Source organism: Nomascus leucogenys, chromosome 12, assembly GCF_006542625.1.
Source record: "Nomascus leucogenys isolate Asia chromosome 12, Asia_NLE_v1, whole genome shotgun sequence".
Classification (NCBI taxonomy): Eukaryota; Metazoa; Chordata; class Mammalia; order Primates; family Hylobatidae; genus Nomascus; species Nomascus leucogenys.
This window is the reverse complement of record NC_044392.1, coordinates 96553625-96580280: the sequence shown is the minus strand read 5'-3', so window position 1 is coordinate 96580280 and position 26656 is coordinate 96553625. Positions and strand designations below refer to the sequence as shown.

The window sequence follows — 26656 nt, the reverse complement described above, 5'->3', positions numbered from 1 at the left end:
GCTTGGTGCTAGCAGACACAAAGCATTTTTACTTCGATCATAGTGGAGTGGTCATGATGGGAAGGGACTTTAAAGCCCCCACGACCTCCTAAATGCCACTCTTACTCAGTTGCATTCCTTCTGGCTTCTTGAGCAAGACAGAAAGGACTCCAGGAATTGTGCTTCGGAAGGTTGTGGCCCTGGAGCAAACACAGCCCTTGTGAACTCCATTTGTCATGCATGCATTGTGGGATGAAAGAGAGTGAGGCCTGCTGAAGCATGTAGAATGACTATCTGTTCATTTTTTTTCTTTTTCTATTTCTGATTTCCTCTAGGATCTGTAATTTAGCCTCAGCATTGCCATTTAAGGAGTCTAAAATAGAGTAAGTTCTGAGTTTGAGTGAGTGAAAGTGGATATATGAAAAATTCTCAACTAGATAAATATGGTTTTTTAAAAAACTTTAGAGATAAAAGAAAATTAACCCTCAGAGGGCTATCATCCTACTTGCATAGTGAATTGACTTGACAAACTCATAATTTGATTTGCTGTTCCTAAGGGAGACAAATTTGATTTCCTCCTAAGGGAGAGTGATTTCATTTTAATTATGCAATATGTTTTCTAAGCATTAGCACGTTCATGAAAATATTAAAAGAAAATGTTGATGCTTTCCCCCGGAACTAATGACTTAGCTTGTTTATAATTATTTAATAATTAAGTTTTGAAATTGATAATATATTAGTAGAAGATGATTATTCATTTATTTTTATTGCAATATGCTGTGATGCTACAAAAGACCATTAAAGTTAAAAGGCTGATGAGATTTTTATAATTGCCCTATGCCGAGTGGAGAGTCCATATCCAACCTTTGTATAAAGATAAAATTAGAGTCATCTTTGATTTTGCCATGTACATCAAGGCATGGTTGCTGCATAACAAATCAGCCCAAAAACTTACTGGCTTAAACAACAGTATTTATAATTTCACATGCTTTCTGTGGGTCAGGAAATCAGGAACTGCTCAGCTGATTGGTTTCAACTCAACATCACTTTTGAGGTTGCATTTAGATGGTGATTGGGGTTGCAGTAATCTCAAAGTCTTCTCAATCTGTGTACCTCATGCTTGGTTTGGGAAGACTCCAACGGTTGAGTGCTGGAAAGCTGAGGCTCCTCAGCATCTCTTCTCATCTCTCCGCATGGAAGTCTCAGGGTAGCTGGACTCCTAGCAGCTCAGGGCTCTAAAGGCATTAACTCGAGAGAGCCAGAAGGAAGCCCTATCACCTTTTGTAACCTAGCTTCAGGAGTCATACAGTGTCACTTCTATCACTTTCTATTTGTTAAGAATGAGCCACTGAGACTGGCCTATATTCAAGGGGAAGGGAATCAGAATCCACTTTTTTTTAAATAGGAGGAGTGTAAAAAAAAACACTTGTTGACGTGTTTTAAACCCCCACACCATAAAGCTCAGTAAATAATAAATACCTGCCCATTTTTCACTTTGCTTATATGTGTCCCTTCCTTTCATTTTGTTTCTTGCTCATCTTTTCATGCCAGGTGTTCAGTCCCATCTATTTGAACTTTTAGAGTCTTCTCTTAACTACCTTCCCTGTCCTCATTCTTTCCACATCTAGTCTATCTTGTGTCCTGTGGCCAGACTAATCTTTCTAAAAGACCACTGCCATTAGTTCACCCCTTTGATTGAAAACCTTTCATGACAATTATTGTCCACAAATATGTTTCTCCCTCTATGGTTTGATTCAGAATCAAGTACATGCCTTGTTAAAAAATGTATATTGTCCAATCTCCTTGAGAGAATTACTGAATTAGAATTTCTGGTGAGCGGAACCCAAGAATCTGCAAGTTTACAAATCAGCAACCTTTAGTAAAGTTTATTCTGAAACATATTAACATGCAAACTTTAGTCTATAATGGCACACAGCAAAGATTCTCAGCCATAGCATGTTGTCATAGTTATGAAACAAGTGGTCTGTTGCGAATAATAGTGAAGCACTGAAATTGGAGCGCATCCACCATTATCCCAATTGTATTAGTGCATTCTCACACTGCTATAAAGAAATACCTGAGACTGGGTAATTTATAAAGCAAAGAAGTTTAAGAGGCTCACAGCTCCACAGCCTGTACAGGAAGCATGGCAGCATCTGCTTGGCGTCAATCATGGTGGAATCTTAAAGGGGAAGATGGCACTTCACATGGCTGGAGCAGGAGGAAGAAAGAGAGGCGGGGAGATGCTACACACTTGTAAACAACTAGATCTTGTGAGAACTTACTCATTATACAGGGGCAAGGGGGGATGCTGCTAAACCATTCATGAGAACTTTGTCCCCATGATCTAATCACCTCTCACCAGGCCCTTCTCCAACACTGGAGATTAAAATTTGACATGAGATTTGGGCGGGGACATGATTCAAATCATAACATCTGTAATGTCACCTTCACTAGTCTTCACACATTCTGACTGGAAGAGAAATTCCTTAGACTATGAGGAATTTCAAGTAAGATGTGTTCCCAGTATTAATATCATTAGGTGTATGAGTCTTCATGGAATCACTACCCCAAACAATCTGATTTGAACAATCCGATTTGAGCAGGACCTAGCCTGTTTTACCACTGTGCCTTCAACACTTTGTTCTTGCTCCCTCACTGTTTGTCTCTCTTCAGTGGGTCTTTTTTTTTTCTGCTTTTCCAGTCTCCCCTTCTCTTGGACACCTTCCTTTAGGACCCTAAGCATTGGAGATTTCTGTCTACTCTCCACTTCTTCAGCAAATTATGTTACAATTTACCATATTTATATGGCCTTTATCGTATAATGCTTTATATTGTTAATTATTAGTTCATCATATTGCTGTGTCAGGTTCCAGCAGGAAAGCAATGGCATACTCAAATAGGCTAAACAGAAGAGTGTTTAATAAAGGTGTGCATAGGACATGAGGAAACATGGAAAGGTATGCGTGGGACAAACAACAAAAGATAGTTCAATACTACAGGGCTGCTGGAAGTGGGTTCTGTTTCCATCCCAAGGCCTACAGGTTCAAGGAGGAGGAGTAGTTATTTGAACCCAGAAAAAGACAGATGTATGAAGAAAGGTTCCTTATAGGGGCCTTGACCTTTATAGAGAGAGGTAGCCAGCTCATGATAATTCCACAGGATGAGAGCCAAGGGAATAAATATCAAGACTTTCCTTTCCTCCCTTCCTCTGATCTCCTACTGATGCTTATACCGTTGGTCAAAAACAGCTGCAAGCCAGAGATCAAGAGAACTGATTTATACATTTCAAAAGAGTCATCAGGGCACAGAATTGGGGAGAGAATGGTAGAGTAGAGCTAGAGGGGCAAAGGGAAAATGGATAACACAATCAGATTTATTAAGGGCTGAAACTCTTTTATCTACTTTTTGTATTTCTCATGGCTCTGCAAGGCACTGCCCTCAGCAGTTGTTCAATGACTGTGTCTTCATTCTTTTATGCCAGCACACACTGGTTTGATTCCTCCAGAATGCCTCATAAGGATGAGTGACAAAAGGCTTCCCAGTGGTAACATTTTGTATTTTCTGCGCCGAGATTCACTCAAACATAAACTACTGTATTTCCTTAATTTCCAGGCCCAATTTCCTTAATTTCTTTAATAGAAAAGACCAGTTTCTTGAGAAAATGCAGAGACAATTATAATTTGGATATCTTAAGTAATTGCCAAAAATATAAATTCAAATTAAACTGGCCGTCATATATGTTGGAAGTCCAAGATACTATTCTCAGATCCTACTGATTTAGTCTCACTGACTGTAAGCACATTACATTCTGTGAAGAATGATTATGTGTACAAGTGTGCCCCACGTTATGAGAAAAATGTTAGAGATGCTGAATTTCTAAAATGAATAAACAGGGTAATTGTTTATTCTACAGAAGGTATATTAGTCCATTCTCATGCTACTATGCAGAAATACCCAAGACTGGTAATTTACAAAGAAAAGAGGTTTAATTGACTCACAGTTTTGCATGTCTGGGAAAGCCTCAGGAAACTTACAATCATGGCAGAAGACAAAGGGGAAGAAAGGCACCTTTTTCACAGGGCGGCAGGAAGAAGTGCTGAGCAAAGTGGGGAAAGCCGCTTAGAAAACCATCAGGTCATGAGAACTCAGTATCATGAGAACAGCATGGGGGTAAATGCCCCCATGATTCAGTTACCTCACATCTGGTCCCTACCTTGACACGTGGAGATTTTGGGAACTACAATTCAAGATGAGATTTGGGTGGGGACTCAGCCAAACTGTATTGGAAGGATTTCTACCATAATGGAAAGATTAAAATGGGATTTTCATTATGTGGGTAGAAATAAGTATACTTCATTTTTACAAGAGACACTTTTTAAACAATTAAAACACAGATTGAAAGTAAAGGATTAAAAAGGTATAACCAAACCAGGTGCAGTGGCTCATGCCTGTAATCTCAGCACTTTGGGAGGCTGAGGCAGGTGGGTCACCTGAGGTCCGGAGTTTGGGACCAGCCTGGTCAATATAGTGAAACCCCATCTCTACTAAAAATACAAAAATTAGCCAGTTATGGTGGTGCCTGCGTGTAATACCAGCTACTCAGGAAGCTGAGGCAGGAGAATTGCTTGAATCCGGGAAGCAGAGGTTGCAGTGAGCTGAGATCACGCCATTGCACTCCAGCCTGGGTGTCGACAAGCAAGACTCTTGTCTAAAAAAAAAGGTATACCATGAAAACACTACACATAAGAAAGCTGGAGTGATGTTACTGACATTAAAGTAGACTTCAGACAGAGTATCACCAGAGACAGAGGAATACTTCATAGCGGTGAATGCATCAATTCGTCAGAAAGACATACAATTTATAAACGTGTATATACCTAATAGAAAGTTTCAATATCCATGACTCAAAAATTGATAGAAATAAAGGAAGATAGAAAAAAATTGATAGAAATAAAATAGACAAATGCAAACTCATAATTGGAAATGTTAACAATCTTTTCTCAGTATTTAATATTAACAACTAGGCAAAATACCAGTACATAGAAAATCTAAAGAACAATAGACATGTCTAGAACACTGTATCAAACAACTGAGTAATGCACAGTGTTTTTGAGTGTGTATGGTACATTCACCAAGATAAACCATTTACTAAGCCATTAATACAAGTCTCGGCCGGGTGCCGTGGCTCATGCCTATAATCCCAGCATTTTGGGAGGCCGAGGCGGGCGGATCACCTGAGGTCAGGAGTTTGAGAGCAGCCTGGCCAACATGGTGAAACCCCATCTCTACTAAAAATACAAAACAATTAGCCAGGTGCGGTGGCGCCGCCTGTAGTCCCAGCTACTCGGGAAGCTAAGGCAGGAGAATCGCTTGAACCCGAGAGGCGTAGGTTGCAGTGAGCTGAGGTCTTGCCACTGCACTCCAGCATGGGCGATAGAGCGAGACTCCGTCTCAAAAAAAAAAGAGTCTCAATACATTTTAAAAGCTTGATGTTCTTTTTGATCATAGTAGCAGAAAAAGCATTTGACAACATTGAATATAAGTTCATTAAAAACCCAGTAAATTGGGATTGGAAGGGAATTCTCGTCTAATAGGGAGCATCTACAAAAACCTATAGCTAACATCATACTTAATGATAAAATGTTGAGTGCTGCCCCCTAATATTGGGAATTGTGAGGGTGTCGGCTTTTACCATTTCTATTTAACGTTGTTAAATAGAAGTAGTAAAAGTTCTAAATAGTGGTCTGAAAAGTTCTAAATAGTGCTCTGAGACAAGAAAAAGAAACAAAAGGCATAAATATAGGAAAGGAAGGACTAATATTGTCTATATTGTTGAAATACATGATTGTTTACAAAGAAAATCCTAAGGAATCTACAAAATGTGTACCAAAACTATTAGTTAAATTTAGCAAGGTCGGAATACAAGGTCAATGTACTAATCAATTGTATTTGTATATATTAGCAGCAAATTTTTATGTACTATAAAAACAGGGTGAGCCACGTCTAGCTTATTGTTTAACTTTCCATGATGATTATTTCCTAAAATATTGACTGAGAAGAACAATATCTTTATTTTTAAAATAGCATTGTTTGAATACATAGTCATGGGTATTTGTCCAAATATGTGGATGGGATAGAGGGTGATATGCTTATGTTTGCATCAGAAGAATGAGTAGTGACTAATTTACTGATGTGGTGAGTAGCCCTTGATTATAGGATTTAATCTGTTTGTAGTCCTTGGTTCTTTTTTTTTTTCTGTGAGTCATGGCCTAAAGAAATTCTTTCCCTTCATGCTTTAACTAATGGTTTCCATGAGTACATTGATTCATAGAAGAGTAACTCAAGCACAGATTTTACAGGCTACTTTATCCCGCATCAGATGACTGGTGGTCCCTCCCTCTGGGGGTTGCTGAGTCATTGCAGAGGAAAGCAAAGCTAGGCAAACAGAAGCATTTTCTCAATCAACTGATACCAAAAGTACAGCTTTACCATGTGGAGATTCTTGGGATTTTTAAAAAAAGCAAAAACAAAAACAAAAAACTTTAAAAATGGTCTTTGAACTAAAAATGATTGGTAGCTACTGATCTCATTTTGTAAATGAGAAAATTGAATCCCAGAGAGATTAAATGACTGGCTGGAATTCACAAATCTAGTTAACGTGAGAGCTAAATTACGCACCTTCCTGTCTTTTCTCCAGTGCTCTCTCCACCCAACTATACTATCTCCCTGAGCAATAAAAAAGGTCGGTCTAGTCTCAAAGGACTGGGGTTTAAATTCAAAAGATCCGTCTGGAGTTAGATCCCAAAATGCTCTGAGCAGTGGACAACATATTAAAGTGAATTTTTAATTTTCCAAATGCCCTATTTTGTGAGAGAGAGTGCATTTAGTTTTACGAGCTCTGTGCTGTTTATTTCAAAATCTTTGTTTTTCTTTTCTTTTTTTTTTTATTTTGAGACAGAGTTTCACTCTGTCACCCAGGCTGGAGTGCAGTGGCGCAATCTCGTCTCATTGCCACCTCCACCTCCCAGGTTCAAGCAGTTCTCCTGCCTCAGCCTCCTCAAGTAGCTGTGACTACAGGCATGCGCCACCACGCCCAGCTAATTTTTTTTGTATTTTTAGTAGAGACAGAGTTTCGCCATGTTGGCCAGACTGGTCTCAAATGCCTCGGCCTCCCAAAGTGCTGGGATTATAGGTGTGAACCAATGCACCCGGCCTGTTTTTCTTTATAGTCATCTCCTTATAACTGTTTCCCATGCATGAAAAGAGTTTATTAATAGCATATTGTCTGTTTCTTTTCTGCTGAGTAAATAAATTCGCATTTAAGAAAACAATTTTGAATTTATATAGGAGAAAAATCTCCTTAAAAGTACCATAAACATTAGAGCAAATTATTAGAAGCAATCATTGATTCTTCTTGTCTGAAAATTTTTAGGAATTCTTTAATATTATTTTTGTACACATAAACACTCAATATTTACTGAATGAATGATTGAAATGAATGAGCAAATGAATAATTAGAATGAATAATGGTTTAAAATCCCTAGCAGGCCTTTCCATATCTGAGCTTCTTTGCTTTCTATTATAATTTAATAATAAGCCTTTTGGAAATTAACTCAAATATATTCCACTTGAACTACCAAATATTCTAATAAATATCATTCTTTAGTCATTGTATGTTTATGTATGTGTATGTGTGTGCATACATACACATGTGTGTGTAGATAGATATACACAGAGAGAAAGAAATAGAGGAGAGAAATATTTGGAAAGGGTTTCCATCTCAGATTAGTTTCTGTCCAAATCACTCATACGTTTCCAAAAATAAGGAAACAATAAAGCACCAAATCAATAATCTAAAAATAACCTGTGAGAATGATTATATTTCAGTGCTCTGGCTCCCTGCTGGAGCAGAAGACCAGGGTGAAAGCAGCTGCCGCTGCTGCTGCAGCCAACAGAGACTCAAAAGTCTGGGTTCAACTCAAGGCACCAGCACAATTTGAAAAGACCCGTTCTTATAATAGCTATTGCCTTGTAGAGGCTTGGCAATCTACCCATTTACTAATGAGAAAGTAGGGTGAAGATTAGCCTGCTGAAAACACCGAACATTAAAAAATGGCATGAACAATGTTAGGAAATAACTTCTCTGATTTTAATGAAAAACACCTCTTCTGTCCACCACTGCTTTAAAAATTCAATTAATTAAGTGTGGAACATATTAAAAAAATGTTCACCACCATTTGCGTGTGTGTGTGTGTGTCTTACTCATGGCTATAGAATAAGACTAAAACTAATTTTCATGTATGCCTATAGAGCCACCTCATTTATGTGTATAAACCAATGGTGGCAAAAAGATTTCATCTTGTGTACTACATTCAAATTGCAATGACTCCTTAACCCAGTATGCTGAGAAGGATTCTGAAGCTGTATCTAAAGTGAAGTGATAATTAGTAATGATGATTCTCTGCTCATCCCAGATATAAACCCACCTGAATGGGGCCACACCCCCCAGGATGTAGACTGCAGAGTTAAACAATTTGAATTCTCATCTCAGATGTTCTAGAAACTCTGAATCTACCAAGACATTTATTAGATCTTTATAGGGAAAAAATAAAACCTCTACCCTCCTCCTGGAAGTAGGGTTGTAGTTAAAGGGGCATGGGGCGAGATGGGGAAATTGTTGAACAGAGACTGTTCCTGATTGTCTGAAGGAGACTTGATTTCATGTATTCTGCAGATCATTTCATTGGGTAGTCTCTTGTCTTAGCTTCCTCTTCTGAATGTGATGGTGGCTACCAGGCCATCAGCCTCTAACATGAAGCTTGAATTCATCATTCTCTATTACATCAGAGCAATTTAGAGCTGAATGCCAGATTATGAGCTCCTCTTTTTTTTTTTTTTTTTTTTTTTTTTGAGACGGAGGCTTGTTCTGTCATCCAGGCTGGAGTGCAGTGGTGCAATCTCAGCTCACTACACTGTAACCTCTGCTTCCTGGGTTCAAGCAATTCTCCTGCCTCAACCTCCTGAGTAGCTGGGATTACAGGCACATGCCACCACACCCAGCTAATTTTGGTAGGTTTTTTGTCTTTTTTTTTTTTTTTTTTTTTTGTATTTTGTATTTTTTGACGGGGTTTCACCATGTTGGTCAGGCTGGTCTCAAGCTCCTGACCTCGTGATCTGCCCACCTCAGCCTCCCAAAGTGTTGGGATTACAGGCGTAAGCCACTGCACCTGACTGCTACTTTTTAAATACAAAGTGCAACTATTATATTTCTGGTAGTAGTAGAATAAAATCTCACTAATGAGTGATAGGTAATTTGATTATATCATCAGGGTTTCTCACAGACCCATTTTTGCCTGCCAGGACACAGACTTGGATGTAACTCCTTATTTTCTTCCTCTCCCTACACACTTTCACGGGAAAAGCAGAGTCCTAAAAAGTTGCTGGGGAAAGACAACATTCCATGTGGTCATGTGCTGCTCATGTTGACCACAAGTTTCCAGACCTCAAAGCCTTCTTCTCTACCTCTGTTACACCCTGTGCTGGTCTCCATTTTGGAACTATATTCCAATATAGTGAAACTTCCATACAATTCCGCTGTATTGAAATAACATTTCATGTGTCTGCTTCTACAATGGATTGGGAGAACCTTGTGGGGAGGGACTATATCTTGCCCATTTTGCATCTCTTTCATCTAGTGTGGTAGTTGGCTCATAGTAAATGCTTGGTAAATGTTTGTTGAACTGAAGTGGACACCTATCAGTGCATTTCCAGGTGGCTTTAGAACCATACTTGTCAGAAAATGTTTTAAAAGAAAAAGAAATGAATGAAGAATAGTGAGCTAGTTTAACCTGTTAAAGGTACATATTAAACAATTAATAAATGTTTATGGATTGGAGTGGAAAAATGATTCTTCCTTAATGTTTCTTATATGTAGGATGTGCAAGAAAAATTTGAGAGCAAGCTGCATTAAAGACATATTATCAAATTATGGCTGGACTTTGGGTGTTAATGCCTCAAATATTGGCTGATGATATGTTTAAATTATTTTTTCATTACCAATATGAAAGAGAAGAGTTATTCTGAGATAACTCTCTGAGATAAGCAGAGAGATCTGGTAAGACCTAATGAATAGAGTGTAATACCATCACTCCTCCATCCATTAATAACTTAATAGCCTTATGAATTTCTTTGGAGACAGTCTTTGTGTTTGAGTGCTAAGAAAGAAATGTGGATAAGTGTGAAATAGAACTATATTAAGCATGAATCTTCTTTTGAAGTGTTAGCTTCTTTCAGCTACATAAATCAAAGTGACTTATTCCTAAAAAAAGATACCAGTTTGCCTTTGGAATAACACCAAAGTTTTGTTTTGTTTTTTTTAAAAGTACTTTCATGTAAGTTTCAAATGGAAATCTTTAATAGTGACATTTTGTGTCAAGTTTTTAGTCTATTTTCCATTCAGTAGGTTTGTGCATGAAGTATTAATGGTGCTATCACATAATTTCTCACTCTTTTGTATTCTCCCAATATCAGTTCACATTTAATATACTCTGGAGTTTTATTTTCCTCCAAGAAATGCTTTTAAAAGATTTGAAAATGTGCTTCTTCCTTTAAGAATGTCTAAACCACTTTTCTAATACTTCCTTTGAATGGATGCAATATGTCTCAAAGTATAAAATCCAGTTGTCCAAAGTAGGTAGATCAAGGAGAAATAACACTGTTATTTCTTTTTTAAATGAATACAATGAAATTAAAGATACATATTTTTAGTTAGCTACAAAATTTTTTTGAAAATTAATTGCTGTGCAGATTAAATAGGAATTTGGACCACGTGATCTTTAAGGATTCTTCTCAATCTTTGCTTCCATGAATTCATGAACATAGTAGTCAATGTAAGTCAGGATTGTGTTCACATACCAATAACAGAATCTCATGGGCGATCATTCCTATAGTCAATATCATGAATTTAAATGTTAAATGTTTGTAAGGAGGCAGGTAGAGAGAGCTGGCTTAGAAGTTTGCTAAATGGGGTAGGGTGCAGTGCCTCATGTCTGTAATCCCAGCACTTTGAAAGGCCAAAGTGGCAGGATTGCTTGAGGCCAAGAGTTCAAGACCAGTCTGGGCAAAACAGCAAGACCCTATCTCTACAAATACATAAGTAAATAAATAAGCCGGGCATGGTGGCATGCACTAGTAGTCCCAGCTATTCAAGGGTTGAGGTGGGAGAATCACTTGAGCCAAAGAGTTTGAGACTGCAGTGAGCTATGATTGTGCCACTGCATTCCAGCCTGGGCAACAGAGCAAGATCCTGTCTCAAAAAAAAAAAAAACACACAAAGAAGTTTGCTAAATGGTGACATTAACAACATGCTGAAGAAAATCTCTGCAGTGATTTTTCTTGGCTGAGTCTGGCAACATTGGCCAACATTATCATCCAATCATTTGACTGCTTCTTAATAGACACTGTTTGCAGTTTATTCAGTCATGCATTACATGCAGTAGTAATGAGGAGTCCGTAAACTGATCACCATGAACCGGGCAGGCATAGCTCACCCCGCAGGTGTAGAAACAGCTGATGTATTTTTTTAACTTTACTCATTTGCCTTCATTTCTCCCTCCCCTCCAATTTCAGAAAGTTATTTTGTCTTATTGCAGTGCTGTTTGCCTGGTGTTAGCACTTATGGTCATAAAGATCATGTTTTACATTATATGTTATTTGCCTTCTATTCATAAAGGGCACATAATTGTAGACACTTCAGGCTCATTAGCTCTTCCAGATCATCTGTTTGCCTCTAGTCTGTCACCATCCAGTCTGCTGCCTGCACTGCCATTGACACTCTAAAGCACAAAATAAAATATATTACTCCCATGTATATGAAACAAAACCCCAGCTGCTTAGCATGGAAGACAATGCCAGCCCATCTAGTCTCAGTCTACCTTTCCAGAACTTCACTTCTAGCTCATAATAGGATCCTAGTAAATACTAGCTGAATAAATGTATAAATAAATGAAATAGATGCCTGAATAATCAAATTAGCAGTGAGGAAAAGACATCTTGGGGAAAAAAATAGCTTTGTAACTTTACATTCATTTCCTTATTGTCAACCCGGTATATACTATTCATTAAAACTTCAGGCCAGGTGCAGTGGCTCATGCCTGTAATTGCAGCACTTTGGGATGCTGAGGTGGGCAGATCACAAGGTCAGGAGTTCAAGACCAGCCTGACCAACATAGTGAAACCCTGTCTGTACTAAAAATACAAAAAATTATCCGGGCGTGGTGGCGGGAGCCTGTAATCCCAGCTACTCAGGAGGCTGAGGCAGGAGAATCGCTTGAACCCAGGAGGCAGAGGTTGCGTGAGCCAAGATTGCACCATTGCTCTCCCAGGACACAGTGTGAGACACCATCTCAAAAAAAAAAAAAAAAAAAAAAAAAAAAAAAACTTCAACTTTTTCTTGTTTATTAAATTCCTATATCTTGAGCGCCTAATGTACCCCAATCACTTATTGAAATGAAGATTTGAGCCATAAAAATGAAGCCACAGAAATGTATGTTTCATAAAATAATTTTAACGATATATTTTTGAAACCATTAATGATATACTCTGTTCAGCAGATATGATTAATTAGGCTTCTGAAAGGACAGAGTAACTTAGCAACTAACTTATTTACTAAAGTAGTAGAAACAATATGCATTTGGGGCTGTAAGAGATCCCACAGGATCATGGAAATGGATAGTGTCTTAGTTCCTTTTATGCTGTTATAACAATACCACAGCCTGGCTTGGTTATACGTGTGGCAAACATCTCCTGTGTAGCTGACATTTTCTTACTCTTAATGGAGTATTTTAATAATAAGAGTGTTTTTCTCTATTTTAAAGCAATCTATTTTATCAAACTTTTTTTTATGGTTAGAGTTTTCTAGGTTCTGTTTGACAAATCCTTACCAACCCTAAGATATAGAAACTATTTTCTTATATATTATCTTCTAGACTATTTATCATTTTGTCTTTCACATTTAGATCTAAAAATCCATCTAGAATGAATTGATTGCATATCATATAATGTAGGGAGTCCAGAGTCACTGTTTCCCATATGGACATCCACTTTACCCAGTACCATTTGTTGGAAAGACTGTCCTTTCCCTACTGCATCACAGAGCCACCTTTGCCGTAAATCAAATGCCCATATATTTGGGCAGTGAATCTGTCTCTAGGTTCTCTCTTCTGTTCCAGTGTTCTACTAGTTTTCCTTACAGCAATACCATACAATCTATTGCTTTATTCTTTTTCCTCAAGATTGGCTTGAGATCACCTTGGTTATTCTTGATCTTCTGCATTTCCAAATAAATTTGAATCAGCTTTTCAATTTCTGTATCCCTCCCCAGAAAACCTGTTGGAATTTAGGGATTACATTGAATCTACAGATCAATTTGGGAAAAAATGACATATTTTATGATATTAAGTGTTCCATCCATGAATATGGCACATGCCTCATTTTAAGTCTTCTTTAATGTATACCAAGATTAGTATAGTGTTTTTGTACCATCCTTCATTAGATTTTCCCCCTAGGTAATTAAATGACTTTTTACAATTTAATATTTTTATTTCAATTTTAAGTTATTTGTTGCTAGTACATAGAAATAAAGTTGATTTTTGTATATTAGCCTTATATGAAGACCATGCTAAATTTGCATATTCTAATAGTTTTAAATTTTTCATTTTTTATATATACAATCATATCGTATGCAAATAATGGCAATTGTATTTCTTTCTTTCCAAACTTGTGTTTTATTTCTTTTTTGTGTCTTATTGAACTGTCTAAAATCTCTGTTACAATGTTAACTAGAAGTGATGATAGTGAGCATCTTTGTTTCGGAAGGGAAAGGTTTCAGCATTTCCCAATTAAGTATGATGCCTGCTATTCATTTTGTGTATTTGTTCTTTATCACATGAAAGAAGACCTCTTGAATTCCTAGTTTGAAAGAATATCATGAATGAATGTTAAATATTACCAAAGCTTTTTCCATATTTATTAATTTATTAAGATTATCAAATGATTTTCCCCTTTATTCATTTCGTAAACTACAATGCTTGGTTTTTGAAAGGCAAATCAATTTTTCACCCACAGGTTAAATCCAAATTGGTCATGATATGTATAATCCTTTTTATATATTGATAGATTCATTTGCTATATTATTAGAATTTTTGTGTCTACGTTCATGAGTGAGATCGGCCTAAAATTTTTTTTTCTTCTAACATTGTTCTCAGGCTTTGGATTATGGTGGCCTCATAAAATGAACTGGAAAATATTCCCTTTTTTTGGTATTTTACAGAAGGCTTTTGTTAGATTGGTTTCTAGTAGATTTCACCAGTGAAGCCACCTAGATCTGTGGTTTTGTTTTTGTGAGAGTTTTGAATTATGGATTTCATATCTTTCATAAATATAGGATTGTTTAGACTTTCTGTTTATTCTTTTGTCAGTATGGAGAAGTTGAGTTTTTCTAGAAATCTGTTCTTTCTTTTTGAGACAGGGTCTCATCCTGTCACCCAGGCTGGAGTGCAGTGGCACCATCATGGCTCACTGCAGCCTTGACTTGCCCTGGCTCAGGGGATCCTCCCACCTTAGCCTCCTGAGTAGGTAGGACTACAGACATGCACTACCATGTCCCACTGAAATCTGTTCATTTTATATAAAATTTCCAAATCGTTTTCATAAAGTTATTCTTAAAATCCTCTTTTAGCATCTTAAACTTTATAGAATATTTAGAGATTCATTTATTTTTATTTGCAATATTATTTGTGTCTTTCTCTTTCTTCATTAGTTTTACCAGGGATTATCAATTTTATTAGTCTTTTCAAAGAACCAACCCCTTAGCTATAATATGTTTATTTTATATTTTATTAATTTCTACTCTTTATCTTTTCTTCTTTCTACTTTTTAGTAGACCTTAAAAGGTCTAAATTTTTCTTTTTTTTTTTTTTTTACCATTTTGACACAGATAGATCACTGATTTCAACCTTGCAAATGTTTTAGAATGTCACAATTTTGTTATAATTTAATATAAAATATTATTTTTTGCCATTGTGATTTTTTGACCCAGGAAATACATTATTAGTGTATCATTTAATTTCTATACACGGGGATTTTCTAGTTATATTTTTATTATTTATTTATGTATTTTTTTATTTATGCAGAGCTTATTTCTACTATAGCCATTGATGTTTATATGATTTCAATCATTTCAAACTTGTTGAGGCTTCATTTATGGCTCAGAATATGCTCAACTTTTATGACAACTTCTCTGTGTGTTTTTAAAGACTTTATCTTCAACTGGATGGTTGCAACGTTATAAATAAATATTGGTTTGTTAATTGTGTTGAAATATTCTATATTGTAACTGATTTTTTTGCTACTTACTCTATCAGTTGCTCAGAAAGATATATTAAAATTTGCTACTATGATTGTGGATTTGTGACTTTCTCCTTTTAGTTCTGTTCAAGTTCAGCTTTAAATACTTTGAGCTAGCTTACTAGATCATGCAAATTAAAAGTTATTGTTTCTCCTGGATAATTAAACCTTTTATCATAATGACATGGCACTCTTTAGCTCTAGGTAATACTTTTCTCCCTACAGCCTACTGCTGTGTTTGATATTTGTATAGTTTTACCAGCTTTCTGTTGTTTAGTGTCTTCAGGGTATGTTTTTTCATCCTTTTACCTTTGGCTTTTTTGCGTCTTTAAAGTGTACTGCTGTATCAAACACCTCTGAGGCCCCACCTCATAACCTCTGAGTCTACCTTTTTTACTTAGCCATTTTTGCTGTGACTAGCTTTGTGCCGGTGTAATGCGCAGCAACTCATGGTTTATGTTTGGCTTTCTGCCCTGAGGCACACATGCACAGGAGAACGCAGCCTAAGACACTCTTATGAACAGCAAGTAGTTGAGTTTTGTTTTTGTTTTTATCCAGTTCATATTTTTTTAATTAAAATATTTATTCTGTTCAAATTTAATGTAATTACTTATATACTCGGGTTTAAATCCAGTATTTTACAATTTACCTTCTATTTGTTCCACTTGTTTTGTGTTTCTTCCCTCCTTTCTTACTTTTTTTGAATTAAGCAATTTTTATTTTTAAATCTCCCCCCCATGCTAGTTAATTATATCTTCTGTGACAACTTTTTTCGTGATTATTCTAGAGCAGGGGTCAGCAAACTATGGCCCATGTGCCAAGTCCTACTGGCTGCCTGTCCTTTTAAATAAGTTTTATTGGAACACAGCCATGCCATTATTTTGCTTATTGTCTGTGCTACTTGCACGCTACAAGACCATGTGGCCGGCAAAGCCTGAAATATTTGCCATCTGGTCCTTTACAGAAAGAGTTTACCCACTCCTCTTCTAGAAATTATGGCATATTATCATTAACTTATTAATGTGTCATAGAAATCAGTACTTTTACAGTGGTAAAGGTACACTTCCTGAACAAGTAAAAGACTTTAGAACAGTTGAACTTCATTTACCTGCCTCATGATTTATGTACTATCTTTATTTGTAAATACCACAAGATACTTTCACTATTCTTTTATATGGTTAATATTTATTTAGGTTTACCTACATATTTACCATTTCCATTGCCCTTCGTTCATTCTTCTGGGCCAACTTTCTATCCTGGATCATTTTTCTTCTACCTAAAGAATACTCTTTGATGTTTTAATTACTATAGAATTTCTGATGACAAATTCTCTCAGTTTTTGTTTGTTTGGAAATGCTGTATTTAGTTTTCAGTTTTGAAAGGTTCTTTTGCCGGATATAGAAATGTTGGTTGGCAGTTATTATATATCAACACTTCAAAAAAATCGTGTCATTGTTTTCTGACTTTCGTTCTTTCTTTTGAAAATTTAGCTGTCAGTCTAATTGTTGCTTCTCTGAAAGTAATCTCTCATTTCTTTTTTGGCTGCTTTAAAGATATTTTTTGGTCTGTCTAGGTTTTCAGTTTTACTATGATGTGCTTAGATCTGAGTTTTCTGTTTATTATTGTTGGTTTTTATATTGCTTCTTGGATCTGGGACTTGATGGCTTTTGTCAGTTTGGAAAATTCTTAGGTATTATGTTTTCAAATATTGCTTCTTCATTTTCTCTCTTTTTCTAGAGCCTTCTAACCATGCCTCAGGTGTCTCTTTTGCTCCTTTCCATATTTTTTCTACCTTTTTCTTCTTTTGCTTCATTCTGGATTATTTTCTTCTGACCTGTCCTTTTTGTTCTCTTTTCATTTGTCTCTGTTAAACACATTCAATCACCTTAATGCAATAAGAGTTTGAGAGTATCCTAAATGAAATTTAGTTATCTGAGAGTGGTTCACACATATTCTGATGGTATACGATTTTAGAGTTCCAACAAAAGCCTGGGAGTGGGGTTTGGTGTGGTTACTTTCTACAGCCTCTTCCCCTGGGTGGGCCCCATATACCACTTTTTGTCCCCTAACCCTGTGGTCTGTTGAAAGCTCTGCCCAGAAATTATTTCCATGTTAAATGATAGCGAAGTCCAGTTGTCTGTCTTTTTTCCTTTTTTAGAAAGTTTTTGTTTCAACTGTGATTTTCTCTTTTCTTTAGTACTTTCTGGTTTCTGACAGTTTAGCTTATCTGAATTATGGAGTCTAGACCTTCTAACACTTCTTCATAAAGAATAGGGCAGTCAAAAGTACTGACAGTTAAGAACAAGGAGCATTAAAATGAGCTCATTTTGCAGTCTGACACAATGAATATGCCTTTGCTTATACAAAGGCAGTCACAGGTTCTTTTAACAGAACAGTCATTCAAGTAAAGGCTTTAAAAATGGACAGAGGAAGATTGAGTTGTCTGTGTAATGAAAGAAGAAAAAAAGACTGACTTTGTTGATTCCACAGGAGAAGCAGTATCAACAATTTGAAAGTTTACCTCTGTGTAGACAAAGGTGATGCCTCAGTTTTTTTGGGTTTTTTTTTTGTAACTTATTTATTCAGTCATTCAATCAGCATATATTTTTTGAGAATATACACTAAGGAAAAGGATGCAAAGTATCTTATGACCACTGTTTTGTTTGCTGATACTTCTCAACGTTTCACAGTGAATTTCTTAAAAACTTTCTGGGGTCTTCACATCGTTTAAAATAGAATGGTGTCTGCTACTAAAGTTTTGGGAAAGCATAAACAATTTAAGTATATTCTCTCTTTAAAATGGAGCACTATTGGAGAACATCAGGCCATAATGTATGCAGGGGTTACAAGGAATCCCATGAGCATCCTTATGGCTGGGGTGGAGCCGTCAGCTGATTACGCCTACCTGCTGTGGTGATCTTGGATATTTTGTATTTTAATTTTTTTTATTCCCAGTCATATGTTATTTATCTGTTTATCCAGGCTTAAAAACAGTGGAAATTTACTTCTCACAGTTCTGGAGGCTAGGAAGTGCAAGATCAAGGCACTGGCATATTTGGTGTCTAGTGAGGGCCTGCTTCCTGGTTCATAGCAGTCTTTTCTCTGTGCACTCACCTGGTGAAAGGGACAGGGAATCTCTGGTTTCTATCTTATAAGGGCACCAGTCTCATTCATGCTTTTTATTTGTGTATTCATTGTATGTTTTTTGGCTTGAGGTTACCATGAGGCTTGCAAATACTATCTTATAACCCTTTTTTTTTTTTTGAGATGGAGTCTCACTCTGTTGCCAGGCTGGAGTGCTGTGGCACGATCTCATCTCACTGTAACCTCCGCCTCCCGGGTTCAAGTGATTCTCCTACCTCAGCCTCCTGAGTAGCTGGGACTACAGGCATGCGCCACCACGCCCAGCTAATTTTTGTATTTTTAGTGGAGACAGGGTTTACCATGTTGGTCAGGATGGTCTCGATCTCTTAACCTCATGATCTGCCCGCCTCAGCCTCCCAAAGTGCTAGGATTACAGGCATGAGCCAGTGCACCCGGCCATAACCCATATTTTAATCTGATAACAGCACTGTTTGCATAAACAAACAAGCAAGCAAAAAGACAACTAATAAAAACTCTATGCCTTAACTTCATCCCCCCATTTTTAAACTTTTTTGTTGTTTTTATTTTTATCTTATGTCTTGTAAAGTTATCTCCATTATTATTTTTGACTGGTGTATCATTTAGTCTTTCTACGTAGGATAAGAGTAGCTTACACACTACAGCTACAGTATTATAATATTCTGTGGTTTTTTGTGTGTGTGCTTACTATTGCCAGTGAGTTTTCTACCTTCATATGATTTCTTATTGCTCATTAACTAACTTTTCTTTCTGGTTGAAGTACTCCCTTTAGCATTTCTTGTAGGACAGGTCTGGTGTTGATGAAATCCCTCAGCTTTTGTTTGTCTGGGAAAGTCTTTATTTCTCCTTCATGTTTGAAGGATATTTTTGCTGGATATGCTATTCCAGGGTAATGGTATTTTTTTCCTTCAGCACCTTAAATATGTCATGCTACTCTCTCCTGGCCTGTAAGGTTTCCACTGAACTAGTCCTATGGCATTAACTTATACCAAGGAAAGACAGCAAACTAATCACAGTTATAACATTAAATAGCTTAGCAGATTCATTTCAAGGTCATCTTTTTCAGGCCTGAATTTGCATTTATTGATCAAAAATCTTATATATTCCACTCAATTTTTCTGTAAACCTAAAACTGCTTGGAAAAAGTCTAACTAAAAACATATATAAACAAAATGCAATTTTATTCAAAGTATTAAAAAACCACATAAATTTCAAGCTGTTGCTAGTATTTCAAAAGCCAATACCTGTAGTAAAAGACAAAATATAGTGATGATTGTAATTGTTGTACTAATCACACATAGGCAGAAGGCTATCCATGGCCTTACTGTGTCAAGGAAAGAGAAGCACTTACATTAACAGACTAAAATAAACACAAAATGTATTAAAGTAAAACATTTCAGTGCAAAATGCAAAAATTTAAAAATCGCCAACCCAAATGTCCAACAACGATAGACTGGATTAAGAAAATGTGGCACATATACACCATGGAATACTATGCAGCCATAAAAAATGACGAGTTCATGTCCTTTGTAGGGACATGGATGAAACTGGAAAACATCATTCTCAGTAAACTATTGCAAGGACAAAAAACCAAACACCGCATGTTCTCACTCATAGGTGGGGATTGAACAATGAGAACTCGTGGACACAGGAAGGGGAACATCACACTCCGGGGACTGTTGTGGGGTGGGGGGAGGGGGGAGGGACAGCATTAGGAGATATACCTAATGCTAAATGACGAGTTAATGGGTGCAGGAAATCAACATGGCACATGGATACATATGTAACAAACCTGCACATTGTGCACATGTACCCTAAAACCTAAAGTATAATAAAAAAAAAATGCAAGATTTTATCTGCATTCAATGCTGAGTTAGAAGTTTTTTCTTATGTTTCAATATGCGTTATCACCAAACCAAGCACAATATATCATTTTATTTGTCAAAAAAATTTCTTATGGAATTTATTTAAAGTAAATTTTAAATTATATTTTTTATTATAGTGGCTGAAGCTGGATGTTACTGATAATTGTGTTAACTATGAATTTTATAACATAATATTTGATAAAAATAAAAGCTTTAACTTCAGATAATCTCTTTATCATATATCATACAAATACTACAAGTGATTTTCTAATTTGTTAAGGTTTCTCAAAAATGATTTGCATGTTTTTTAAAAATTGGGAAATACTAACTTCTGAGTTGGGAGTTTATTCCTTACTTTACAGTGGAGAAATCTGAGGTTCAAAGGGATTGAACAATTTGCACAAGGACAAACAACCAATAGAAGGCAGATTCTAGATTCAAACTCAGGATTGTCTGATTCTACAGTCCATGCTCCGAAACACCTTTCCTAGTATACGCCTGTGCATACACAGTGGCAGTGAGAATTAGAAGACGAGACATCTGAACAATGTTTTCTTTTTCTTTTTCTTTTTCTTTTTCTTTTTTTGAGACAGAGTCTTGCTTTTGTTGCCCAGGCTGGAATGCAATGGCACGATCTCAGCTCACTGCAACTTCCACTTCCTGGGTTCAAGTGATTGTCCTGTCTCAGTGTCCCGAGTAGCTGGGACTACAGGCACATGTCATCACACCTGGCTAATTTTTTTATTTTTAGTAGAGACGGGGTTTCGCCATTCTGGCCAGACTGGTCTCGAACTCCTGACCTCATGATCTGCCTGCCTCAGCCTCCCGAAGTGCTGAGATTACAGGCATGAGCCAATGCACCTGGCCATTTGAACAATGTTTTAAAGACAAAATCAATAGGCAACAGTGATAACTTGGATAGATAGAAGTTTAGATGGGTAAGGGTTAGAATAGATACTAAGTCTTCTAGCTAAGAGATTTAGGAAAGGAGTGTTGCTACAATAAAAATAAATAAGTTGAGATTTTATTTAGGTGGGAAGTTGCTGAGATTAATTTTTGGTCTTGCTGAGTCACAGGTAACATTCAGATATAAATAGAGCTGTCACATAGACATTTGAAAATACAGAACTGGAGTACTATTGAAAGTCAGTGCTGACAGTGTAGATTTGAACTTTATCAGCAAAAGGTAGTGGTTGAAACCAAAACAGTGGAAGGGCACTGAAAGAGTGAGAACCTGGAGAGGGAAGAGTATGATCTAAGCCGTGGAAAACACCCCCACTTCAGGCATCTGAGGAGGAACAAATGTGAGCAGAGGACAAAACAACAAAATAAAAAATAAGAAGTTAAAGGAGAACCAGGACCGCATAGAATCATGAAAACTAAGAGACAGTAAATGTGGCTAAAATGTATTGAGTACCTGCCATGAAACATACATGCTGTGTATTTTATATTATTTAATCTTCATAATAACTCAAGAAGGTAGGTTCCTGTATCTCTATTAACAGATAAGGACATAGAGGTTTAGCAAGATTAAATTATGTGCCTCTCGTTCAGCTAGTAAGTCCTGGGGCAAAAAAACTGGAATCCATGTCTTCCAGCCTCCCAAGTCCAGTTTTTAACTAGTGGTCTCCAGAGTGCACAAAGCAAACCACTGTGATATGGGAAAAAATCATTAAAATTACAATGATCGAATCCCATCCTTTAAAAATTGTATTTTCATATATATATTTTACAATGTGCGTTCTGTACTAGTATAGTAATACATGCTATCATATGTACATGCATAATTTGTAAATTAATAAGTAATTGGGGTGTATGCTTAAAACATTTACTAATGTGAAGAGGCAGTGAAACACTTTGGAGATTATTGCTTCAAACCACTATGCAAACTGTCTTTTTGCCTTGTCCCATTCTCAGTTATAAGCTGCATTCACTTCATATAGTTGTGCTATGTTTTAAATGCAATGCTAGTTCTAATTTAGTTAAATAGAAACTTTTTACTTCATAGGTTCTTTTCATCCCACTTCTCAGTATTTTCTGAAATTTGTGAAGACCTCTGGGCCTTTTAGTGCTTTGTGATAGTGAAAGGAACAGAAGCCTTAGACCAGACAGACTTGAGTTCAAACATTAACATTTACTTTACTGACCATGTGATCTCAGACAAGTACTTAATTTCTCAGAGCCTCAGTTAGCTCCTCTGTGAAATAGAGATCACATTTACCTTGCAGATTGTTGTAAAATTTAGCAATATCTTTTTTTTTTCTTTTTGAGATGGAATCTTGCTCTGTCACCCAGGCTGGAGTGCAATAGCACGATCTCAGCTCACTGCAACCTCCGCCTCCCAGGTTCAAGCGATTCTCTTGCCTCAGCCTCCTGAGTAGCTGGGATCACAGGTGCATGCCACCACCTGTAGAGACGGTTTCACCATGTTGGTCAGACTGGTATCGAACTCCTGACCTCATGATTCTCCCGCCTCGGCCTCCCAAAGTGCTGGAATTACAGGGTGAGCCACCATGCCCAGCCAGCAATATCTTAAGGAAGCAGCGTTGGGCCTGGCATAGAGTAGATAATTTTTAAATGGCACCAAATAGTAATAATAGCAATAGTACTTGTTTGCTGTAGAGAACATCTGTGGCCCAGTAATTCCTCCCGTCTAAAATCAAGTTGCATATACAATATTTTTAGCAAAGTTTGGCTGAGACTGTTCTTAATTCAACTTGGAAACTTATTTGAGCATATATAAAAAGTGTTGGCTGCTGCATATGGCCACATGAGTTAGGGAATGCTATTTACATGGACTACAGTGGGAATGGCTGCTCCTGGCCTTGGGTAGAGCGGCAGCCCTGGAAATACACTGGCAAAAACATAGAGGGCCAAATATATGGCAGCCTCCACAGAACAAAAGGAAATGGATGCAGCTGCCCACACATGCGTTGGTTGGTATGTTGAATGCCTCTCTATTTGTTGATGCTCTCCACAGATCTGTACCCCCGATTTGGTGGTATTCCTGGCTTGTGCTAATCAGAGACTCAAAGAAAGATTACTGAAGCGTGCAGAACAGCAGGGCCGACCAGACGACAATGTAAAAGCCACCCAAAGGAGACTAATGAACTTCAAGCAGAACGCTGCTCCATTGGTTAAATACTTCCAGGAAAAGGGGCTCATCATGACAGTAAGTTAGCTCTACTTTTACAAGTCCAATACAAGAGTGCTCTTTCAGATTTCTCATTAGCCCATGTTCTCATTTAGAAATCCTCTTTACCTTAAAAAGTGGCTTTTGGGGGGTACAGAACCAATGGAAAAAAATGTATCATTTTGACCTGATTTGCCTTTTTAAGCCATAATGTTTTTTTAAAAAAACTTTCATTTTAATCTAATTGATTTTTATGAAAGAAGATACATTTTAACCTTGGCCAAAATTCTGTAGTCCTCAAGTAAAAAAGTGTTTTAAAGTAACTGTCTGGGTGATTGTAAGCAATGTTTGTCCGGTCTCTCCACTCTTTTGTCTGTCTTTGGAAGCCTAACAAAATTGATAGACTTATAATCACATAGTTGATGTGGGGTTATAATAGATTTAAGCGTTGTTTGTCATAATGTCCTACATAAAGAAATGAGATTCTGACTTCACAGAAAAAGTTTCCTAAGGGTTTGACTTGTCATAAAGAAGTGATAATGTATCAAAATGGGAGGTAGTCACCCTTCTGCTCCTTTGATACAATGCGAATATTAATGTTTTCCTAAATTTTTAGTTTGTTTTATGGCTAACGATATTCAATGTGCCAATGAAAGATGACACTGAATCATTAGTTTGTACAGTTTTTAGAATCTAGAACATTAGAGGTGAAGGTTCAGCTAAATTTATGATAATCACAACATCAGATTCCAGCATTAAAGCGTAGAGGAGACAAAGAGGATAATGGGTCATCTGAAGAAAGCACTTTATGCAAGAGGACACTAAAACCACAGCAGCTCCTTGACAGCTAGATGGTGGCAGACCTTGGCAGAATCCTCTTCTCAGCCCTTGGGCCCGGGCCAGTGGACCAAAGAGTTTTGTCTAGTTGGGTTACAAGCCTCTGTAGAGAATCTAATCAAAGCGATGCATGCCCATCCCAAGAAAAAGCACATAAAGACTTTTTTCCGCAAATTTTAGGTAAATCAGCTGAAGCCCATCCAGAGAGCTCCTGTGACCTTAACAATTCCTGGGTTAAAACTCTTTTCATTAGACTAGGATGCCCGTAGGCCTGAAAGAGACAGACATGACATTTGAAAAATAATTTCTTTGCAATCTTTTTAGCACCATAAAGAAATATTTAACATGATTTGCTCTTTGAGTCAAAGTTGTCATGTCGCAGAATTGTAAATCTGATCTGGAAATTGTTCACAATGCCAGGGTTCATATTTTGATCTAAAGCAGGCATTGAGTAATTGAAAAGATTTTGGAAAATCAGGGTGGATGCTTCTGTGGCTATGTTTTGTTGGGGTTGTTGTTTGGTTTTTGTTTTGTTTTGTTTTTTTGAGTCCGAGTCTTGCTCTGTCACCTGGGCTGGAGTGCAATGGCGTGATCTCGGCTTACTGCAACCTCCACCTCCCGGGTTCAAGCAATTCTCCTGCCTCAGCCTCCCAAGTAGCTGGGATTACAGGTGCACACCACCACGCCCGGCTAGATTTTTGTATTTTTAGTAGAGACAGGGTTTCACCATGTTGGCCAGGCTGGTCTTGAACTCCTGACCTCATGATCTGCCCACCTTGGCCTCCCAAAGTGCTAGGATTACAGGCTGTTATTTGTTTTTCTCACCAGTTACCAACACTAACTTCCACACTGTATCATAAAAAAAGAAATTTGCCCTACGAACCAAATGCCAACTGTAAGATGCAGGGCCAGATTTAATTGATGTTTGCAAGGCTCAAAGGTGTTACCAGAGTGTCTCTGATTACTCCCTGCTTGTCACATTCGTCATCACAAGCAGAGCAGATTTCTCAAATGAATGCGGAGTGGAGATTGTTAATTTACTAATATTTTGCATGGAGGTGAAATGCCATTGCCTCTAATTGAGGGAGTCAATAACAATGTGGATGACAGCCTGTAACCTCACTGCTAAAACCAAATGAGCTTTAAGATAAATGCTTCTAATTACTGAGAGAAAACTTGCCTAGTAAAGTCACCTTTTGGAAAGCAATAAATGCAAACACAGGCTAAGCTCTGGGGAATAAAATTTGAAAAAATTGTCTGACAAAGAAGCAAAACACGTGTCCTCTTTTAGAACCTGGATCATAGTTTACTGCTGGAATTAAAATATATTTGGTGACACTTCTGCTTTTAAAGATGAGTTAAAGAATAAAAATGATCATTTGCATTAATAATAAGCATGTTAAGATTTTAATAAAAATCTGGGGGTTAATAGATCAAACCCAAATATTTCCTTTTCTCTGTAGTTTTTTTTTTTCCTTTTCTCCCACCTGCCCCTCCTAATTCATTCATTTACTCATTCAGTAAATATTTACTGAAAACCAGGATACTCTGCTAGGGGATAGGGGTGCAGAGCTAAATAAACGAAGGGTAAGGATCTTTATTTTGGCACTGACATATTGCAGGCACCTAGAACAGTACCTGCTCACTATATAGTGAGCTCCAGGAAATGAACAGAGCTTGCAGCGTGTGGAGAAAGAGATATTAAACAATCAGTTATGAAGTGTGATGACTGTTGAGTTATGTGTGATAGTTGTGATGAATTATTAAGTGTGAAAATGTGCAGGGGGTCCTCACATATGTCATGCACTGTTTTAGGGATTGGAATTCCCTGTGGTGAATAGAATAGACTGTCTCCACACTCCAATAGCATTCATCACTTATCTCTGCACTAAGTTCTTAAGGGCCGCAGAGACCAGGTCCCTGTTTAGTCCGGCTGAGAAACTTCGTGTTGGTACTCCTCTTCTCTGGGGGTTTGGTGTCTGAATCCTGTCACTTGGAATCTCAGTTCCATTGCCATTTAATAGTGTCATGATGCCCTACAAGGTGTAGCCTCTAGGACTTGATCTCTCTATCTCTAAATTGGAGACAGTGTTACCTACCTCATAATATTGTTGTGTGGGTGAAATGAGAGAATATGTGTAACATGGTAGAGGATGGTAATGCAGAGAGCGTGTTTTAAGATGCTCCATGCAGCCGCTTTGCCTGTTTCAGATTCCAGCTGCACCACCTACCACCTGTGTGACTTCCTGCAGGTTACTTGTCTGCTCTGCAACTCGTATGCCTTACCTGTAAAATAGGTATAATCATCATT

General features: G+C 37.2%; 1 protein-coding gene across 3 annotated transcripts in view; it reads left to right on the top strand.

Annotated features, from left to right (window-relative positions):
• AK5 (adenylate kinase 5) overlaps positions 1-26656 on the top strand; it is a 276265-nt gene that overhangs the window by 33983 nt on the left and 215626 nt on the right. For all 3 annotated transcript variants that reach the window (XM_030825171.1, XM_030825172.1, XM_003260226.2), the window contains exon 6: positions 23356-23547. In XM_030825171.1, coding sequence (XP_030681031.1) covers positions 23356-23547 — 192 coding nt within the window. The remainder of the gene's footprint in view (positions 1-23355; positions 23548-26656) is intronic.